The 18,799-nt window shown below is 43.0% G+C and overlaps 1 protein-coding gene across 3 annotated transcripts in view; it reads right to left on the bottom strand.

The window, feature by feature from the left end:
• Positions 1-18,799, bottom strand: part of kiaa0825 (KIAA0825 ortholog) — a 324,821-nt gene that overhangs the window by 304,997 nt on the left and 1,025 nt on the right. For all 3 annotated transcript variants that reach the window (XM_073066385.1, XM_073066405.1, XM_073066395.1), the window contains exon 2: positions 387-526. In XM_073066385.1, coding sequence (XP_072922486.1) covers positions 387-526 — 140 coding nt within the window. The remainder of the gene's footprint in view (positions 1-386; positions 527-18,799) is intronic.

Here is an 18,799-nt window from a genome sequence, read left to right as displayed (position 1 = left end):
AATGTTCTCCTTTCTCATAAACTTATTTGTTTTTCAAAGCTGTTTCCAGAGAAATTCTTGATCCTAGAATCCACCATGAGCTCTTCCCCACCTTGTGTACTCTGTGTTTCAATTTAATTTCATCCTTGACCTCCTCCGTTGATCATGGAATCTCTCTATTTGGAACAAGTTTAAGCTGAATTTAAGAACCAGCTGTTTAAATATCTGCCATTCGCTCATCAAAAACAATATGCAATTGATTAAAATAAACACCACCATGTACTACCTTTTTCTTACATTCTACAACCTCTTCACCTAACAAAAGGAAATGATATGAGCACATTACTCTGAAATAACTGTTAGTTGTAACTACCCAATTTAAAACATGACTACAGGAAACAACCTACCAAATTGCATTCTTCTTCAGTCTCTCATCAATGTCACTAATAGCTTGATGTAATTCCAGATCACCAGGTACACAGTCCAAGAAATAAGCTGAACAGGAATTATCCAAATGGCAATCTCCTTCCCATGCCATCACCAACATCTGAAAACAATACAGAAATTATTTAATAAAAGGCTGATCAAATGAATGAAATTCACTGACATACAAGTAAAATAATCCAAACCAATATAAAGAATGAGCTGAAAGAATCCACATGATTGCCGTAATACCATAAGATATAGGAGCAGGATTAGGCCATTTGACCCATTGAGTCTGCTCCATCATTTCATCATGGCTGATCCAATTTTCCTCTCATCCCCCAATCTCCTGCCTTCTGCCCTTATCTCTTCATGCCCTGACCACTCCTGCCTTCTGCCCCCAATCTCCTGCCTTCTGCCCTTATCTCTTCATGCCCTGACCACTATCAGCATCTGCCTTAAATATAAAGACTTGGCCTCCACAGCGGCCTGTGGCAAAGAACTCCAGAGTCACAATTCTCTGGCTAAAGAAATTCCTCCTGATCTCTATTCTAAAAGGACACCCCACTATTCTGAGGGTGTGTCCTCAGGTCTTAGACTCTCCCACCATAGAAAACAACCTCTCCACATCCACACTATCAAGGCCTTTCATAATTCAATACATTTGATACATAGAGGTTACCCCTCATTTTCTTGAATTGTAGTGAGTACAGGCCCAGAGCCATTAAACGCTCTTCCTATGACAAGCCATTCAATCCTGGAATTATCTTCAAGAACCTCCTTTGAACCCTCTCCAGTTTTACCACATCCTTTCTAAGATAAGGGCCCCAAAACTGTTCATAAAACTCCAAGTGAGGCCTCACCAGTGCTTTATAAAGTCTCAATATTACATCCTTGTTTTTATATTCTAGTCCTCTTCAAATGAATGCTAATATTTCATTTGCCTTCTTCACTACAGACTCAACCAGCAAATTGACCTTAAGAGAATCTTACACGACTCCCAAGTCCCTTTGCATCTCAGTTTTTTTTTGTACTTTCTCTCCATTTAGAAAATAGTCAACACTTTTATTTCTTCCATCAAAGTGCATGACCATACATTTCCCGACACTGTATTACATCTGCCATTTCTTTGTTCATTCTCCTAATTCATTCAAGTTCTACTATAGCCTCTCTACTTCATCAAAACAACCTGCCCCTCCACCTATCTTCATATCAGCTGCAAATCTTATTCCCTCTCTCCTACACCAATTCCTTAGCCACATATTAAACTGTATAATCTTCCTAGTTCCAGCCTCACTAGCACACGGCATGGGTTGCAATCCTGAGATCACAACCTTGGAGGACCTGCCCTTTAACTTAACACCTAACTCCTTGAACTTCCTATGCAGAAACTTGTCACTTTTCCTACCCAGTCATTGGTATCTACTTGGACCACGACTTCTGGCTGGGAGGGTGAACTCCCACTTAAGAATCCTTAGGATAATCTGAGATATCCTGGACACTGGCACCTAGGAGGCAATATTCCATTTGGGAATCTTGTTCTCGCCCACAGAATCTACTGTCCATTCCCCTAACTAATTAATCTCCTATCACCACAGCATGCCTCTTCTTCCCCCTTCCTATCTGAGTCACAGAGGCAGACTCAGTGCCAGAGATCCAACCACTGTGAGTACTGCATTGGTATCTAATGGTCTTTTGGGGGGGGGGGGGGGGGGGGCTTAACATCATGATTGAAAATTGCCTATAATTCCAGTTCAGGTGAAGTCTAAGAAGAATAACAAGACAGTAGTTACTTATGTTTTCCTAGATCAAGGAAATACAGCAGGGTTCTGAACAGTGGGCCTCATGATCAAACTCAACCTGACAGGAAAAGAGACACGTACTCCCTTTACACACAACGGGTCAACAGAACATTTTGAGTAGCTATGTCATTTCAGAATTGGATGTGGCTGGCTTAGATGGTATAAACTATTGTGAATTGCTTAACATCTATATGCAGGAACGTATGCCTGTTTACAAAGGGAGCATTCATCATATGAGAGGAAATTGAGTCATAAATTGAGCTGCCGATGGGGTGAATGCACCTAAAGCATGGGAACCATTGCAAGTGATTTGCAGTGTTAATGAAGGATCCTATGCAACCAGAACAATGCTGGGTTGGACTGTTAATGGACCATTGAAGGGAGACCGTGGTGGTGAAAAATCTATGCTCGCCCAAAGCTGATAGTTTTGCACTTAAATAAGCTTTGGCAGCAGCAACTGAAGACAGAGTTTCCTGAATGCAGTCAAGAGCAGCAACCTGGTTTGTCAGGAGAAGATCACAATCTAGGATAGACCGCTTATCAAAAGAGGACATTTGTGGAAATGTTGAGATTTCATGTCTCCAGTACCTTGGTAGCATGGGGTTACAATTATTATTGTACAGGCAGTCCCTGGGATACGAATGTCTGACTTATGGACAACTCGTACTTACAAATGGACTGCCATAAAGCCTATTATATTAAAAATTTGAGTTATATACAATGGTTTGTAATAACGAACACACACACTACTTTGTGACACTCAAGAAAACATTGCGCAGCTTCAGCGGTTTGTCGGCTCGAGGAAGGAGAACACTGTTCACCATTTTAAGTCGGATCATGTTACCATTAACACTGTGTTGAGTGTGCAACTTCGTACTTGGCTTAAATTTTTCTCTTATTTACCCTTGTAACCATGCCTCCAAAGCATAAATCCAATGCAAGTGCTGGTGACGCATCAAAGAAAAGGTAAATCCCGTCTTTCCAATGTTCAGAAGGGTCAGTCTATTGTATCTGATGTGACTATCAGCTACTTGAACAGAAAATGCTAAGATAAATTGTAGAAATTAGTAGTGTACTGTAGATTTGGAATGGAGCTTGCAACACGCCTGCTATACGTGGCACCAACTTTATTATGTTGCTCGTTTATTATGTTTATCATGGTATCTTGTCACGTTAGTGGGGGCTTGGTAAAAGCAAAGGAAATAAATTACTAATCCTTGTTTAGTTTGTTGCAGCTTTTCACTTGGAATTGGCGGAGGTAATTTCTTTTGCTGACCGCTGAAATATCACTGAATAGTGCTTAGCTTATGCTTGGATATGCTTAAGTTTCATCACATATTTGCTCATTTCTAATAAAGGATCGAATAAAGGATTTGACTTTTGGAGCAGTCATTGGAGCTGGGGGTGCGTCAGGCAAGTATAACATCTCCACAGCAGTCGCAGGCTAGCTTACTTTGGTTCTGTCTTCACTAAGGAGGACATAAATAATCTTCCAGAAATAGTAAGGGACCAAGGGTCTACTGAGATGGAGGAACTGAGGGAAATACATGTTAGTAGGGAAGTGGTGTTAGGTAAATTGAAGGGATTAAAGGTAGATAAATCCCCAGGGCTAGATGGTCTGCATCCCAGAGCGCTTAAGGAAGTAGCCCAAGAAATAGTGGATGCATTAGTGATAATTTTTCAAAACTCCTTAGATTTGAGATTAGTTCCTGAGGATTGGAGGGTGGCTAATGTAACCCCACTTTTTAAAAAAGGAGGGAGAGAAAAACCAGGGAATTATAGACCAGTTAGTCTGACATTGGTGGTGGGGAAAATGCTAGAGTCGGTTATCAAAGATGTGATAACAGCACATTTGGAAAGAGGTGAAATCATCGGACAAAGTCAGCATGGATTTGTGAAAGGAAAATCATGTCTGACGAATCTTATAGAATTTTTTGAAGATGTAACTAGTAGAGTGGATAGGGGAGAGCCAGTGGATGTGGTACATTTAGATTTTCAAAAGGCTTTTGACAAGGTCCCACACAGGAGATTAGTGTGCAATCTTAAAGCACACGGTATTGGGGGTATGGTATTGATGTGGATAGAGAAATGGTTGGCAGACAGGAAGCAAAGAGTGAGAGTAAACAGGACCTTTTCAGAATGGCAGGCAGTGATTAGTGGGGTACCACAAGGCTCAGTGCTGGGACCCCAGTTGTTTACAATATATATTAATGATTTAGACGAGGGAATTAAATGCAGCATCTCCAAGTTTGCGGATGACACGAAGCTGGGCGGCGGTGTTAGCTGTGAGGAGGATGCTAAGAGGATGCAGGGTGACTTGGATAGGTTAGGTGAGTGGGCAAATTCATGGCAGTTGCAATTTAATGTGGATAAATGTGGTGTTATCCACTTTGGTTGCAAGAACAGGAAAACAGATTATTATCTGAATGGTGGCCGATTAGGAAAAGGGGAGGTGCAACGAGACCTGGGTGTCATTGTACACCTGTCATTGAAGGTGGGCATGCAGGTACAGCGGGTGGTGAAAAAGGCAAATGGTATGTTGGCATTCATAGCAAAAGGATTTGAGTACAGGAGCAGGGAAGTTCTACTGTAGTTGTACAAGGCCTTGCTGATACCGCACCTAGAGTACTGTGTGCAGTTTTGGTCCCCTAATCTGAGGAAAGACATTCTTGCCATAGAGGGAGTACAAAGATTGATTCCTGGGATGGCAGGACTTTCATATGAAGAAGGACTGGATCGACTAGGCTTATACTCACTGGAATTTAGAAGATTGAGGGGGGATCTTATTGAAACGTATAAAATTCTAAAGGGATTGGACAGGCTAGATGCAGGAAGATTGTTTCCGATGTTGGGGAAGTCCAGAATGAGGGGTCATAGTTTAAGGATAAAGGATAGTGCCTTTTAGGACCGAGATGAGGAAAAACTTCTTCACATAGAGAGTGGTGAATCTATGGAATTCTCTGCCACAGGAAACAGTTGAGGCCGGTTCATTGGCTATATTTAAGAGGAAGTTAGATATGGCCCTTGTGGCTAAAGGGATCAGGGGGTATGGAGAGAAAGCAGGTACAGGGTTTTGAGTTGGATGATCAGCCATGATCATACTGAATAGCGGTGCAGGCTCGAAGGGCCAAAAGGCCGACTCCTGCACTTATTTTCTATGTTTCTATCAATTGTTTTGGTTTAGTTTTGCCATGACAATAACCATAAACCTTTGAACCAATTCCATATTTCATTGTCACACATCCCATTCCATGATGATCGGCCTTCTTAAGATTCTATCCATAGCCCCACTAATTGTCTTTTCTTCCTTATCAATGATCTATCGTGGGGCTTGTATACTGTAGAATGTTGCAGCCTTGAGGTCTTGGATTAAAAGTGACTAGTACCTAAGGATTTCTAATTCTGTGCAGGAAAATCTAAATAATGTTTTGAGGATACAATGCAATCTACAACAGTTGCAATGTTGGAGCAATTTTTAAATGCATTAAAGAAAATTCTACCACAGCAATGGATGATAGAACAGAGGAAATAATCCTTCACTAAAAACTTGAGAAGAGGCAAATTTCTAAAATAACACATTAAAAGAAATCTTTTGCAGTGTTAAATACATTGCCAAAATTAACAGTGCTGGGCGCCCTGGATCTACCATCTAAAATCAATTATTACTCAAGTAAAGGATAATTGAAAATATCAATGTCAATTTCATGTTCACACACTATTTCCTAGATCCAGATTTTAATAATTCCTGTCAAATCACAAAGCCCACATTATCTTCCCGACACTTGAATATTTGCAGCGAGAAAGGAACTCAACATTCATTTAACTCCCCAAAAAATCACTGTCTAGCTGGACAAATATTATCTTCACACTTGACAAGCCTCCCAGTTAACTCGGCATGTACTTTTAAACTGAAACTGCTAACGTGGACAGTTTGGTGCTGATCTTTTAAATTCTGTAACTATGCATTTAAAATCTTTTTTAAAAAGGCATTACTGAAGAGAGATTTCCCCTTTAAATGCCAGAACTTAAAAAACATTTGCAGACAGGAAAATTTATGATCTGAAAAGATGTAAAATTTGCAAACATGTTTGGGATGCAACACACACAAATTGTTGGGAGAATTCAGCAGGTCAGCCAGCATCTATGGAAATGAATAAGCAGTCGATGTTCTGGGCCGAGAACCTTCTTCAGGTCCAGCCCTGAGTGAAGACTGACTGGTTAACATAAAATGTGAGGTGCATGTTTAAGTAAGACAGTTTAATGTTATTGGCAGTAACATAAGTAAACATGCGGTCATATAAATATATGAAAAAGGAGGAATAAACGATGAAAACTGCCTAGTGCCAATGTGTGTGTCTGTGAGTTGGGGACTGGAGTGTGGTGGTGGTGGGGGGGGGGGGGGGGTGGGCAGCAGGACATTTAGACAGGGTATACATGTGAGCTTGGTAGCAGCAGGGTGTTCAAAAGTCCAACAGCCTAGGGGAAGAAGCTGTTGCACAGCCTGATAGTTCTGGTTCTTATGCTGTGGTACTTATGCTTAATGGTAAGAGGTCAAAGAGTTGGAGAGAAGGATGGAAGGGTCTTTGACAATGCTGGAGGCACTGCATATGCAGTACTTCTGATATATGCCCTGAATGGAGGGGGTGAGGAAGAGATTCCCACCCCCATTATATTTCTAACATCCTTCACATACATGAGGAATAAGTCTCTGTTATGTCTCCATCTGAATGTACAATGTGCAATCAGAATAATTTATAATAATTTATAATAAATATAATAGTCAATGTAACACAGAAATACACTCAGATCAGCATGAGTTAATCAGTCTGATGGCTTGATGGAAGAAGCTGTCGTGGATGGTAGCAGCCGGAATAGATTGTGATTGGGGTGACTTGGGTCCTCAATGATCCTTCAGGCCCTTTTCTCACACCTTCTTTGTAAATGTCCTGAATCATCGGAAGTTCACAACTACAAATGCATTGGGCTATCCACACCACTTCCTGCAGAATCCTGCGATTAACGGAGGTACAGTTCCCATATCAGGCAGTGATGCAGCCAGTCAGGATGCTCTCAATTGTGCCCCTGTAGAAAGTTCTTAGGACTTGGGGGCCCATACCAAACTTCCTCAACCATCTGAGGAGAAAGAGGCACTGTTCTGCTTTTTTCCCACACAGCTGGCGTGCACAGACCACATGAGGTTCTTGGTGATGTGGATGCCGAGGAACTTAAAGAGGTTTACCCTCCCAACCCCAGATCCATTGATCAAATCAATTCAAGTCACTTTTATTGTCATTTTGACCATAACTGCTGGTACAGTATATAGTAAAAATGAGACGTTTTTCAGAACCATGGTGTTACATGACACATTACAAAAACTAGACAGAACTACGTAAAAAAAAGAGAGAAAAAAAACACACAACTACACTAGACTACAGACCTACCCATGACTGCATAAAGTGCACAAAAGAGTGCAGGCATTACAATAAATAATAAACAGGACAATAGGGCAAGGTGTCAGGCCAGGCGCTAGGTACTGAGGAGTCTGATAGCTTGGGGGAAGAAACTGTTACATAGTCTGGTCATGAGAGCCCGAATGCTTCGGTGCCTTGTCCCAGATGGCAGGAGGGAGAAGAGATTGTATGAGGCATGCATGGGGTCCTTCATAATGCTGTTTGCTTTGCGGATGCAGCGTGTAGTGTAAATGTCCGTGATGGTGGGAAGAGAGACCCCGACGATCTTCTCAGCTGACCTCACTATCCGCTGCAGGGTCGTGATCCAAGATGGTGCAATTTCCGAACTAGGCAGTGACTTAGGTAACACGATGCTCTCAATACAACCCCTGTAGAATGTGATGAGGATGGGGAGTGGGAGATGGACTTTCCTCAGCCTTCGCAGAAAGTAGAGACGCTGCTGAGCTTTCTTTGCTATGGAGCTGGTGTTGAGGGACCAGGTGAGATTCTCCACCAGGTGAACACCAAGAAATTTGGTGCTCTTAACAATCTCTACCAAGGAGCCGTCAATGTTCAGCGGGAAGTGTCGCTCCGTGCCCTCCTGAAGTCAACAACCATCTCTTTTGTTTTGTTCACATTCAGAGACAGGTTGTTGGCCTGCACCAGTCCGTTAGCCACTGCACCTCCTCTCTGTAAGCTGACTCGTCGTTCTTGCTGATGAGACCCACCACGGTTGTGTCATCGGCGAACTTGATGATGTGGTTTGAGCTGTGTGTTACAGCACAGTCATGGGTCAGCAGAGTGAACAGCAGTGGACTGAGCACACAGCCCTGGGGGGGCCCCCATGCTCAGTGTGATGGTGTTGGAGATGCTGCTCCCAATCCAGACTGACTGAGGTCTCCCAGTCAGGAAGTCTAGGATCCAGTTGCAGAGGGAGGTGATCAGGCCCAGTAGGCTCAGCTTTCCAGTCAGTTTCTGAGGGATGATTGCGTTGAGTGCTGAACTTAAGTCTATGAACAGCATCCGAACGTATGTGTCTTTTTTGTCCAGGTGGGTTAGGGCCAGCTGGAGGGTGATGGCAATGGCGTCATCTGTTGAGCAGTTGGGACGGTACACAAACTGCAGGGGGTCCAGTGAGGGGGGCAGCAGGGTCTTGATATGCCTCATGACGAGCCTCTCGATGCCCTTCATGATGATGGATGTGAGTGCAACGGGATAGTAGTCATTTAGGCAGGACACTGAAGATTTCTTCAGCATGGGGATGATGGTGGCGGCCTTGAAGCACGTTGGAACGATGGTGCTGCTCAGGGAGATGTTGAAGATGAAGTGAGAACATCTGCTAGCTGGTCTGCACATCCTCTGAGCACTCTACCAGTAATGTTGTCTGGTCCAGCAGCCTTCATTGGGTTGACCTTGCACAGGGTTCTTCTCACGTCGGCTACGGTGAGACACAGCACCTGGTCATTTGTAGGAGGGGTGGACTTACTCGTCGCCATGTCATTTTCCGCCTCAATAGGGGTTAGTCCGTCCCTATTCCTCCTGTAATCCACAATCAGCTCATTTGTTTTTGCGACATTGAGGGAGAGGTTGCTTTCTTGACACCACTGTGTCAGAGAGATGACTTCTTTCTTGTAGGCCAGCTCGTTATTGTTTGAGATTAGGCCAATCAATGTAGTGTCATTGGCAAATGCAATTGAATTGAATTGACTTTATTTCTTACATCCTTCTCATACATGAGAAGTAAAAATCTTTACATTTCATCTCCGTCTGAGTGTGCAATGTGCAATCATAGTAATTTATAAAAACATAATAAATAATATATATAATAATTAGGGTTAATTAGCAGATTAGAACTGTGGGTAGCGACACAGTCATGGGTATACAGGGAGTAAAGGCAGAGACTTAGTACACACCTCTGAGGGCTCCTGTGTTGAGAGTCAGAGGGGTAGAGATGAGGCAGCCCACGCTTACCACCTGCCGGTGATCAGACAGGAAGTCCAGGATTCAACTGCCCAATGCAGGGTCAAGGCTGAGGTCTCGGAGCTTCCTGTTGAGCTTGGATGGAATTATGGTGTTGAATGCTTAATTGTAGTCCAAAAACAGCATTCTCACATCAGCATCCAAGCGTAAAAGCGATTGAGCTCATCTGGGAGAGAGGCCGCAATGTTGGCGGCAGCACTAAGCATTGAAGTCAAACATAGTCACGTGTGCTATTCGTTGTTAATCTTGACTCAATCTTGTCCCTGTATTGTTGTTTCACAGCCTTGATAGCTTTGTGCAGATTGTAGCTGCTTTTCTTGAGCTACGTATATAAAACAGCTATATATCCCAATGCTAATACTGCTGACAACCAATAGATCAGGGGTTCTCTAGCTTTGGTTTTACAGACCCCTTGGGTCAACATGAAGATGCAAAAATGCACACCACCAGTGCCTCTACTTTATTCAGAAGGTTAAGATTTGGCAATGTCACCAAATGCTCCAGCAAACTTTTACAAATGTTCTAATGGAAATATCCTGACTGGTTGCATCGTGCCTACTAAAGCAATTCCAACAAAAAGGAACACAGGCTGCAGAGGACTGTGGACACAGTCTGGTCCATCATTGGTACAGCCCTCCCCATCATTGACAGCAGCTACAGGAGTTGCTGCCCCAAAAAAGCGGAATCTGTCATCAAAGATCCTCATCATCCAGGTTGTGGCCGCTTCTCACCAATACTATCAGACAGGAGGTACAGAAGCCTAATGGCCCACACCACTAGATTCAGAAAGAGCTGATTTTCTACGACTATCAGCTTCTTGCACTACCCTAACCATACCTATGCAATGGAACGTTATAAGCGACATTTTGCATTACCGTGAACTTATCTCTTATTGTGCCCTTTTACTGACACACAGTGTATGCTTTCTTATCTCTTGTTTCATTGTCATTTATAACTTATGTATAATATATGTTGTGAGTGTTGTCTGTACCTATGTACCTGTGCTGTTGTTGCAAGATTTATTTGGACTTGTTGCTCAAAGTACTGAGACAGGAAACTAGAATTAAACATCATTTTCAAGTCAAGTCAAGTCACTTTTATTGTCATTTCAACCATAACTGCTGGTACAGTACATAGTAAAAATGAGACAACGTTTTTCAGGACCATGGTGTTACATGACACAGTAGACTAAAACTAGACTGAACTACGTAAAAAAAAAAACAGAGAAAGCTACACTAGACTACAGATCTACACAGGACTACATAAAGTGCACAAAAACAGTGCAGGCATTACAATAAATAATGAACAGGACAATAGGGCAAGGTGTCAGTCCAGGCTTCGGGTATTGAGTAGTCTGATAGCTTGGGGGAAGAAACTGTTACATAGTCTGGCCGTGACAACCCGAATGCTTCGGAGCCTATTCCCAGACGGCAGGAGGGAGAAGAGATTGTATGAGGGGTGCATGGGGTCCTTCATAATGCTGTTTCCTTTGCGGATGCAGCGTGTAGTGTAAATGTCCGTGATGGCGGGAAGAGAGACCCCGATGATCTTCTCAGCTGACCTCACCATCTGCTGCAGGGTCAAGAGGTGATGCCTCAAGAAGACAGCATCCATCTATCTATCATCCATCATTAAGAGGTCTTCATTATTTTCTTGTTACTACCTTCAGGTACAGCCTGAAGATTCACACTCAATGATTTAGCACCATATCGCAGGGTTCAGGAACAGTTATTACCCCTCAACTATCAGGCTTTTGAACAAAAGGGAATAACTTCACGCACTCCATTACTGAACTGTTCCCACAATCTATTGACTTACTTTTAAAGACTCTTCATCTTATGTTCTTGATATTTATTGCTTATTTATTTTTTTATTATTATTTTCTCTTTCATATTTGCAGTTTGTTGCCTTGCACTTTGGCTGTTTGTCCATCCTGTTGGGTGCAGTGCTTCATTGAGTCTATAATGTCTTTACTGTGAAAGCCCACAAGATAATGAATCCTGGGGTTGTATATGGTGACATACAAGTACATTGATAATAAATTTACTTTGAACTTTGTACATATTCTTCCCCTCCACCATCACATTTCTGAATGGTCAATGAGCACTACTTTGTTACTCCTTCTCTCTGGACTTTATAAAAGGGAGACACTGCCTAGCAAAGTGGTCATTGACATAGTGATCTGAGGCAGAGTGGTAGGGCTTTGGCTCATTCAGGCTTTGGCGATAACGGGTCGAGGCGAGGTAAGTTACCTGTGAGGAATAGAAACAGGAAGTACGTCTGGAAAGCCTGTGCTCTGTACTGGTTGTCAGATGTGGGAAGTCTGCGATACTCCCAGCCACCCGGACAGCCATATCTGCCTGAGGTGAGTTGAGCTGCAGCTCCTTAGGGACTGTATTAGGGAACTGGAGCTGCAGCTCAATGGCCTTCATCTGGTTAGGGTAAGTGAGGAGGTGATAGAGAGGAGCTATAAGCAAGTAGTCACACTAGGGCCTAGGGAGACAGATAAGTGGGTAACAATTAGGAGAGGTAAGGGCAAGAGTCAGATACTAGAGAGTACCACTGTGGCTGCCCCCCACAATAAGTACTCCTGTTTGAGTTCTGTTGGGGGAGGAGGAAAACAACCTATCTGGGGGGAAGCAACAGTGGCTGCACCTTTGGCACAGAGTCTGGCCCTGTGGCTCAGAAGGGTAGGGAAAGGAAGAAGGCATCATTAATAGGGGGCTCTATAGTTAGGGGGTCAGACAAGCGAGTCTGTGGAAGTAGGAAAGAAATGTGCATGGTAGTTTGCCACTTAGGTGTCAGGGTCTGGGATGTTTCTGATCGCATCCATGATATCCTTAAGTGGGAAGGTGAACAGCCAGAGGTTGTGGTACGTATTGGTACCAATAACATAGGTAGGAAAAGTGAGGAGGTCCTGAAACCAGACTACAGTTAGGAAGGAAGTTGAGAAGCAGGATCTCAAAGGTAGTTATCTCGAGATTACTGCCTGTGCCACGTGACAATGAGAATCGGAATAGATTGAGGTGGAGGATAAATGCGTGGCTGAGGGATTGGAGCAGGGGGCAGGGATTCAGATTTCTGAATCATCGGGACCTCTTTTGGCGCAGGCGCGACCTGTACAAAAAGGATGGGATGCACTTGAATCTGAGGGGGACCACTATCCTGGCAGGGAGGTTTGCTAAGGCTATTTGGGAGAGTTTAAACTAGAATTGCTGGGGCTGGGAACGTAGTGAAGAGATGGAGGAAGGGGCAGTTGGCTCACAAATAGAGAAAGGTTGGAGACAGTACAAGAGGGAGGATAGGCAGGTGATATAGAAGGAATGCGATCAGACCGATGGTTTGAGATGTATCTATTTTAATGCAAGAAGCATCATGAACAAAGTGGATGAGCTTAGAGCGTGGATCAGTACTTCAGGCTATGATGTTGTGTCTATTACAGAGACTTGGATGGCTCAGGAGCAGGAATGGTTACTGAAAGTGCCAGGCTTTAGATGTTTCAGAAGGGAGGGAGGCAGAAGAAGTAGGAGCGTGACACTGCTGATCAGAGTTAGTGTTAGCGCTGCAGAAAAGGAGGAAGTCATGGGAGGATTGTCTACTGAGTCTCTGTGGGTCGAAGTTAGAAACAGGAAAGGGTCAATAACACCACTGGGTGTTTCTTTATAGACCACCCAGTAGTAACAGGGACATGGAGGAGCAGATAGGGAGACAGATGCTGGAAAGGTGTAATAATAACAGGGTTGTTGTGGTGGGAGAGTTTAATTTCCCAAATATTGATTGGCATCTCCCTAGAGCAAGGGTCGGCAACCTTTTTGCCTCTGTGGGCCGGATCACGTATTAATGAGCAGACAGTGGGCCAGATAAATGCCATATGTTACGTACCCGTGACACGTGACTGGGGTTGAAGTTATACTGGACATGAGGTAATGGTCTTGTGATGGTGGAGTGATGTCATTTTCCCGCCAGTAGAGGTCATGTGACAGGTTTTTTTTTACACAGGGTATAAAAGGAAGACCCACCCTGTCAGGTGGGGCAGTTCGTGGCTAGATTTGCCAAGATGACTTCATGTCCCTGCGTGATTTAATGTGATGACGCAGTTTAGTTGAAAAATGAAGTTTTATATAATGCCTAAAGTTTAAAAGTTCATTGCCAACGGTTTCTTTGCTGATGGAGAGTGAAGATAAAAGTTTGGAAGATAAAACTCGAGGAGAATCGATTTTCGAAGGTGGAAAAGTTCGACCTTATTTGATCCTCATTCGGAAGGATTTCGTTGACTATTCTCGCTGTTAATCCCTGGGATGACCAGAAAGGATTGAGAATAGTGTGGAAAGAAGGTCAGTACCTTTAAGCCGTTATATTTTATAAAATTCTTCGTGGGAAAGTTCGACGCCGGGGAATCGAAGGACAACGACGTGGAAGAGAATTTAAATCGCCTTAAAAAGTCTCTCCTTTTAAAAGGACTGTGAGCTTTTGAACTTTCGGCATACCGCTTTAAAGAACTGTTTACTTTCGGCATACCGCTTTAAAGAACTTTATTTTCAATACCGTTTTAAGAACTGTTTGATCTGCAACGCTATTAAGAACTGTTTAAACAGCCGCACAGCTGTTGTTTTCCGGTCACGTTTGAGTTTGTTTACTTTTGAGGGGGTTTGTTTTCAGTGTTTAATAAACGTGTTATTTGTTATAAAAACCCTTGCCTAACTCATCTATATTTATTGTTGCCTGAATACGTAACACATAAAAAAACTTGAAATTTGGGAATGATCCATTTAAATACATCTATATAACCATATAACAATTACAACACGGAAACAGGCCATCTCGGCACTTCTAGTCTGTGCCGACGCTTACTCTCACCTAGTCCCACTGGCCCGCACTCAGCCCATGACCCTCCATTCCTTTCCTGTCCATACACCTATCCAATTTTACTTTAAATAACAATACCGAACCTGCCTCTACCACTTCTACTGGAAGCTCATTCCACACAGCTACCACTCTCTGAGTAAAGAAATAACCGCTCGTGTTACCCTTAAACTTTTGCTCCCTAACTCTCAACTCATGTCCTCTTGTTTGAATCTCCCCTACTCTCAATGGAAAAAGCCTATCCATGTCAACTTGATCTATCCCCCTCATTATTTTAAATACCTCTATCAAGTCCCCCCTCAACCTTCTACGCTCCAAAGAATAAAGACCTAACTTGTTCAACCTGTTATGAACGTGCCACAACTCTGAGGGGCCGAAGGGTACAAAGTAGCCCCCTCCTTTTTGAGAATCGCAAGATCGCTATTATTTCGGGTCTGGGACCCAGGAAATGAGAGAGAGACGTCCAGAATACACAGGTTTTGGAATGTGTGTCCTGGCCCCCAAAAGGCAGAACCATTGATAACGGCCATTGTCTCTTGGAGACAGAATTGTGTATTGAGTACTGTACTATTCATTGAAGCCCTCAGGGAATGACTAGAATGGGCTGGTTGAGGGATTGCATCATCCCAACCTGATTGACATCTGAGACCCCGTGAGTAAGGATAAAAGAGGGTCTGGGGAACAACCCCTTCAGATGCACCAGGAGAAACGCTAGAAATCCCGTGACAGCGTTTAATAGCGACAGCTGGTGGAGGCCCGCGTGCGTCCTTTTCCATTTGCCTAGGAATTGGCGGGCCTTACCACGGAAGAACGGCTGAGCTAAAGAAGAGGCCACCAACGAACTTTCGCAGGATCAACATCATAAAAAGGAAAAGCTGGCAAGTTCTAAAAATCTCTCTCTCTCTCTCCAACAATTGAAAACCCAGCGGTCCCCAAAAGCTGCAGCCTGAATGAACTGAGTGACTTTTATATTTCCATCGGACAATACCTTATCCCCTAGACAATGATAGAGCTTATTTCTTATTATTATACCCGCACTTTTAGAGTTAGTATTGACAACGTATATTATCTGTATGTTTGCATTGATATTATTTTTGTGTATTTTTACCAATAAATACTGTTAAAAATAGTACCATCAGACTTCAACGGACCTCTCTATCTTTGCTGGTAAGTGACCCAGTTACGGGGTTCGTAACAAACCTTTCTACTTTGTTCAACCAATCTAGTTACGTATTGCCTCAAATTAATGAACAACACATACTAGAAAATCTTTTGTGCTTAAGGTTGCCGACCACTGTCCTAGAACAAGGGGTTTAGATGGGGTGGAGTTTGTTAGATATGTTTAGGAAGGTTTCCTGACACAATATGTAGATAAGCCCTCAAGAGGAGAGGCTGCACTTGATCTGGTATTGGAAAATGAACCTGGTCAGGTGTCGGATCTCTCAGAGGGAAAGTATTTTGGAGACAGTGATCACAATTCTATCTCCTTTACCATAGCATTGTAGAGGGATAGGAACAGACAGGTTTGGAAAGCATTTAATTGGAGTAAGGTGAAATATGAAGCTATCAGGCAGGAACTTGGAAGCATAAATTGGGAGCAGATGTTCTCAGGGAAATGTACAGCAGAAATGTGGAAAAAGTTCAGGGGATATTTGAGTGGCGTTCTGCATAGGTACATTCCAATGAGACAGGGAAAGGATGTTCAGGTACAGGAACCGTGGTGTATCAAGGCTGTTGAAAATCTAGTCAAGAAGAAAAGCTTACGAAAGGTTCAAAAAACTAGATAATGATAGAGATTTGGAAGATTATAAGGCTAGCAGGAAGGAGCTTAAGAATGAAATTAGGAGAGCCAGAAGGGGCCATGAGAAGGCCTTGACGAGCAGGATTAAAGAAAACCCCAAGGCATTCTACAAATATATGAAGAACAAGGGGATAAGACATGAGAGAATAGGACCAATCAAGTGTGACAGTGGAAAAGCGTGTATGGAACCGGAGGAGATCACAGAGATACTTAATGAATACTTTGTTTCATTATTCACTACGGAAAAGGATCTTGGCGATTGAAGGGATGACTTGCAGAGGATTGAAAAGCTTGAACATATAGACATTAAGAAAGAGGGTGTGGTGCTTTTGGAAAGCATTGTTGGGGAAGTTTCTGGGACTGGATGAGATGTACGCCAGGCTACTGTGGGAGGTGAGGGAGGAAATTGCTGAGCCTCTGGTAATGATCTTTGCATCATCAATGAGGACGGGAGAGGTTCCAGAGGATTGGACGGTTGCAGATGTTGTTCCCTTATTCAAGAAAGGGAGTAGAGATAGCCCAGGAAATAATAGACCAGTGAGTCTTACTTCAGTGTTTGGTAAGTTGATGGAAAAGAACTTAAGAGGCAGGATTTATGAACATTTGGAAAGACATAATATGATTAGAAATAGTCAGCATTGCTTTGTGAAAGGCAGGTTGTGCCTTATGAGCCTAATTGAATTTTTTTAGGATGTGACAAAACACGTTGATGAAGGTAGAGCAGTAGATGTAGTGTATATGGATTTCAGCAAAGCATTTGATAAGGCTTATTGAGAAAGTAAGGAGGCATGGGATCCATGGTGACCTTGCTTTGTGGATCCAGAATTGGCTTGCTCACAGAAGGCAGAGTGGTTGTAGACGGATCATATTCTGCATGGAGGTCACCAGTGGCGTGCCTCAGGAATCAGTTCTGGGTCCCCTTCTCTTCATGATTTTTATAAATGACCTGGATGAGGAAGTGGAGGGATGGGTTAGTAAATTTGCTGATGACACAAAGGTTGGGGGTGCTGTGGATAGTGTGGAGGGCTGTCAGAGGTTACAGCACGACATTTATAGGATGCAAAACTGGGCTGAGAGGTGGCAGTTGGAGTTCAACCCAGTTAAGTGTGAGGTGGTTCATTTTGGTAGGTCAAATATGATGGCAGAATATAGTATTAATGGTAAGATTCTTGGCAGTGTGGAGGATCAGAGGAATCTTGGGATCTGAGTCCATAGGATACTGAAAGCTGCTGCACAGGTTGACTCTGCTTAAGAAGGCATACGGTGCATTGGCCTTCATCAACTGTGGGATTGAGTTTAAGAGCCGAGAGGTAATGTTGCAGCTATACAGGACCCTAGTCAGACCCCACTTGGAGTACTGTGCTCAATTCTGGTTGCCTCACTACAGGAAGGACGTGGAAACCATAGAAAGGGTGCAGAAGAGATCTACAAGGATGTTTCCTGGATTGGGGAGCATGCCTTATGAGAATAGGTTGAGTGAAGTCAGCTTTTTCTCTTTGGAGCGGCAGAGGATAAAAGGTACCCTGTAAGATGATGAGAGGTATTGATTGTGTGGACAGTCAGAGGCCACTTCCCAAGGCTACAATAAGTGTATGGGACAATGGAAAAAATGTTGAATTTCCCCATGGGGATGAATAAAGTATCTATCTATCTATCTAATATGAGAGTGCAGTTTTAAGGTGCTTAGAAGTAGGTACAGAGGAAATGTCAGGGGTAAGTTTTTTATACAGAGAATGGAGAGTGTGTGGAATAGGCTGCCAACAACGATGGTAGAGGCGGATAAGATAGGGTCTTTTCAGAGACTCTTGGATAGGTACATACAGCTTAGGAAAATGGAGGGCTATGGATAACAGGTAATTTCTAAAGTAAGTATATGTTCAGCACAGCATTGTGGGCCAAAGGGCCTGCATTGTGCTGTAGGTTTTCTATGTTTCTATGTTTATTTTTGTAATTTATAGCACTTCATGTCTATGCACTGTTTTACTGCCAATAAAGAACACATTTCATGTCATGTGTCAGCAATAGTATATCTAATTCTGACTCTTAATTCTGACTCTAAATTCTCTCACTCTCCCCATGTCCTGCTCATTCCTGAACCCTGTTCATTCATTAAACAACTACACCAAATTCTAACAAAAAGCTGGAGGAACTTAGCAGGTCAGACAGAACCTATGGAAAAGAGTACAGTTGACGTTTTGGGCTGAAACTCTGCCGAAGGGTTTTGACCCGAAACATTACTCTTTTCCATGGATGCTGCCTGGCCTGCTGATTTCTTCCAACATTTTGTGTGTGTGGCTTGGATTTCCAGCATATGCATTTCCTCCTGTTTGTCACTGGATTCCACCAGCTCCTGATCAGTTTTAATATTTCAGTTTTAAGCAAGTCCATGTAGAACATGACACTTTCAAACTCTTAACTTCTACCAGTGTTTTATACCCACACTGCACAAATTCTGGTCTCTTGGAATCTCCAATTTTCACTGTTTCATAACCTTGAGAATG

This window comes from Hemitrygon akajei, chromosome 2, assembly GCF_048418815.1.
Source record: "Hemitrygon akajei chromosome 2, sHemAka1.3, whole genome shotgun sequence".
NCBI lineage: Eukaryota > Metazoa > Chordata > Chondrichthyes > Myliobatiformes > Dasyatidae > Hemitrygon > Hemitrygon akajei.
This window is presented reverse-complemented; position numbering and strand designations above follow the sequence as displayed.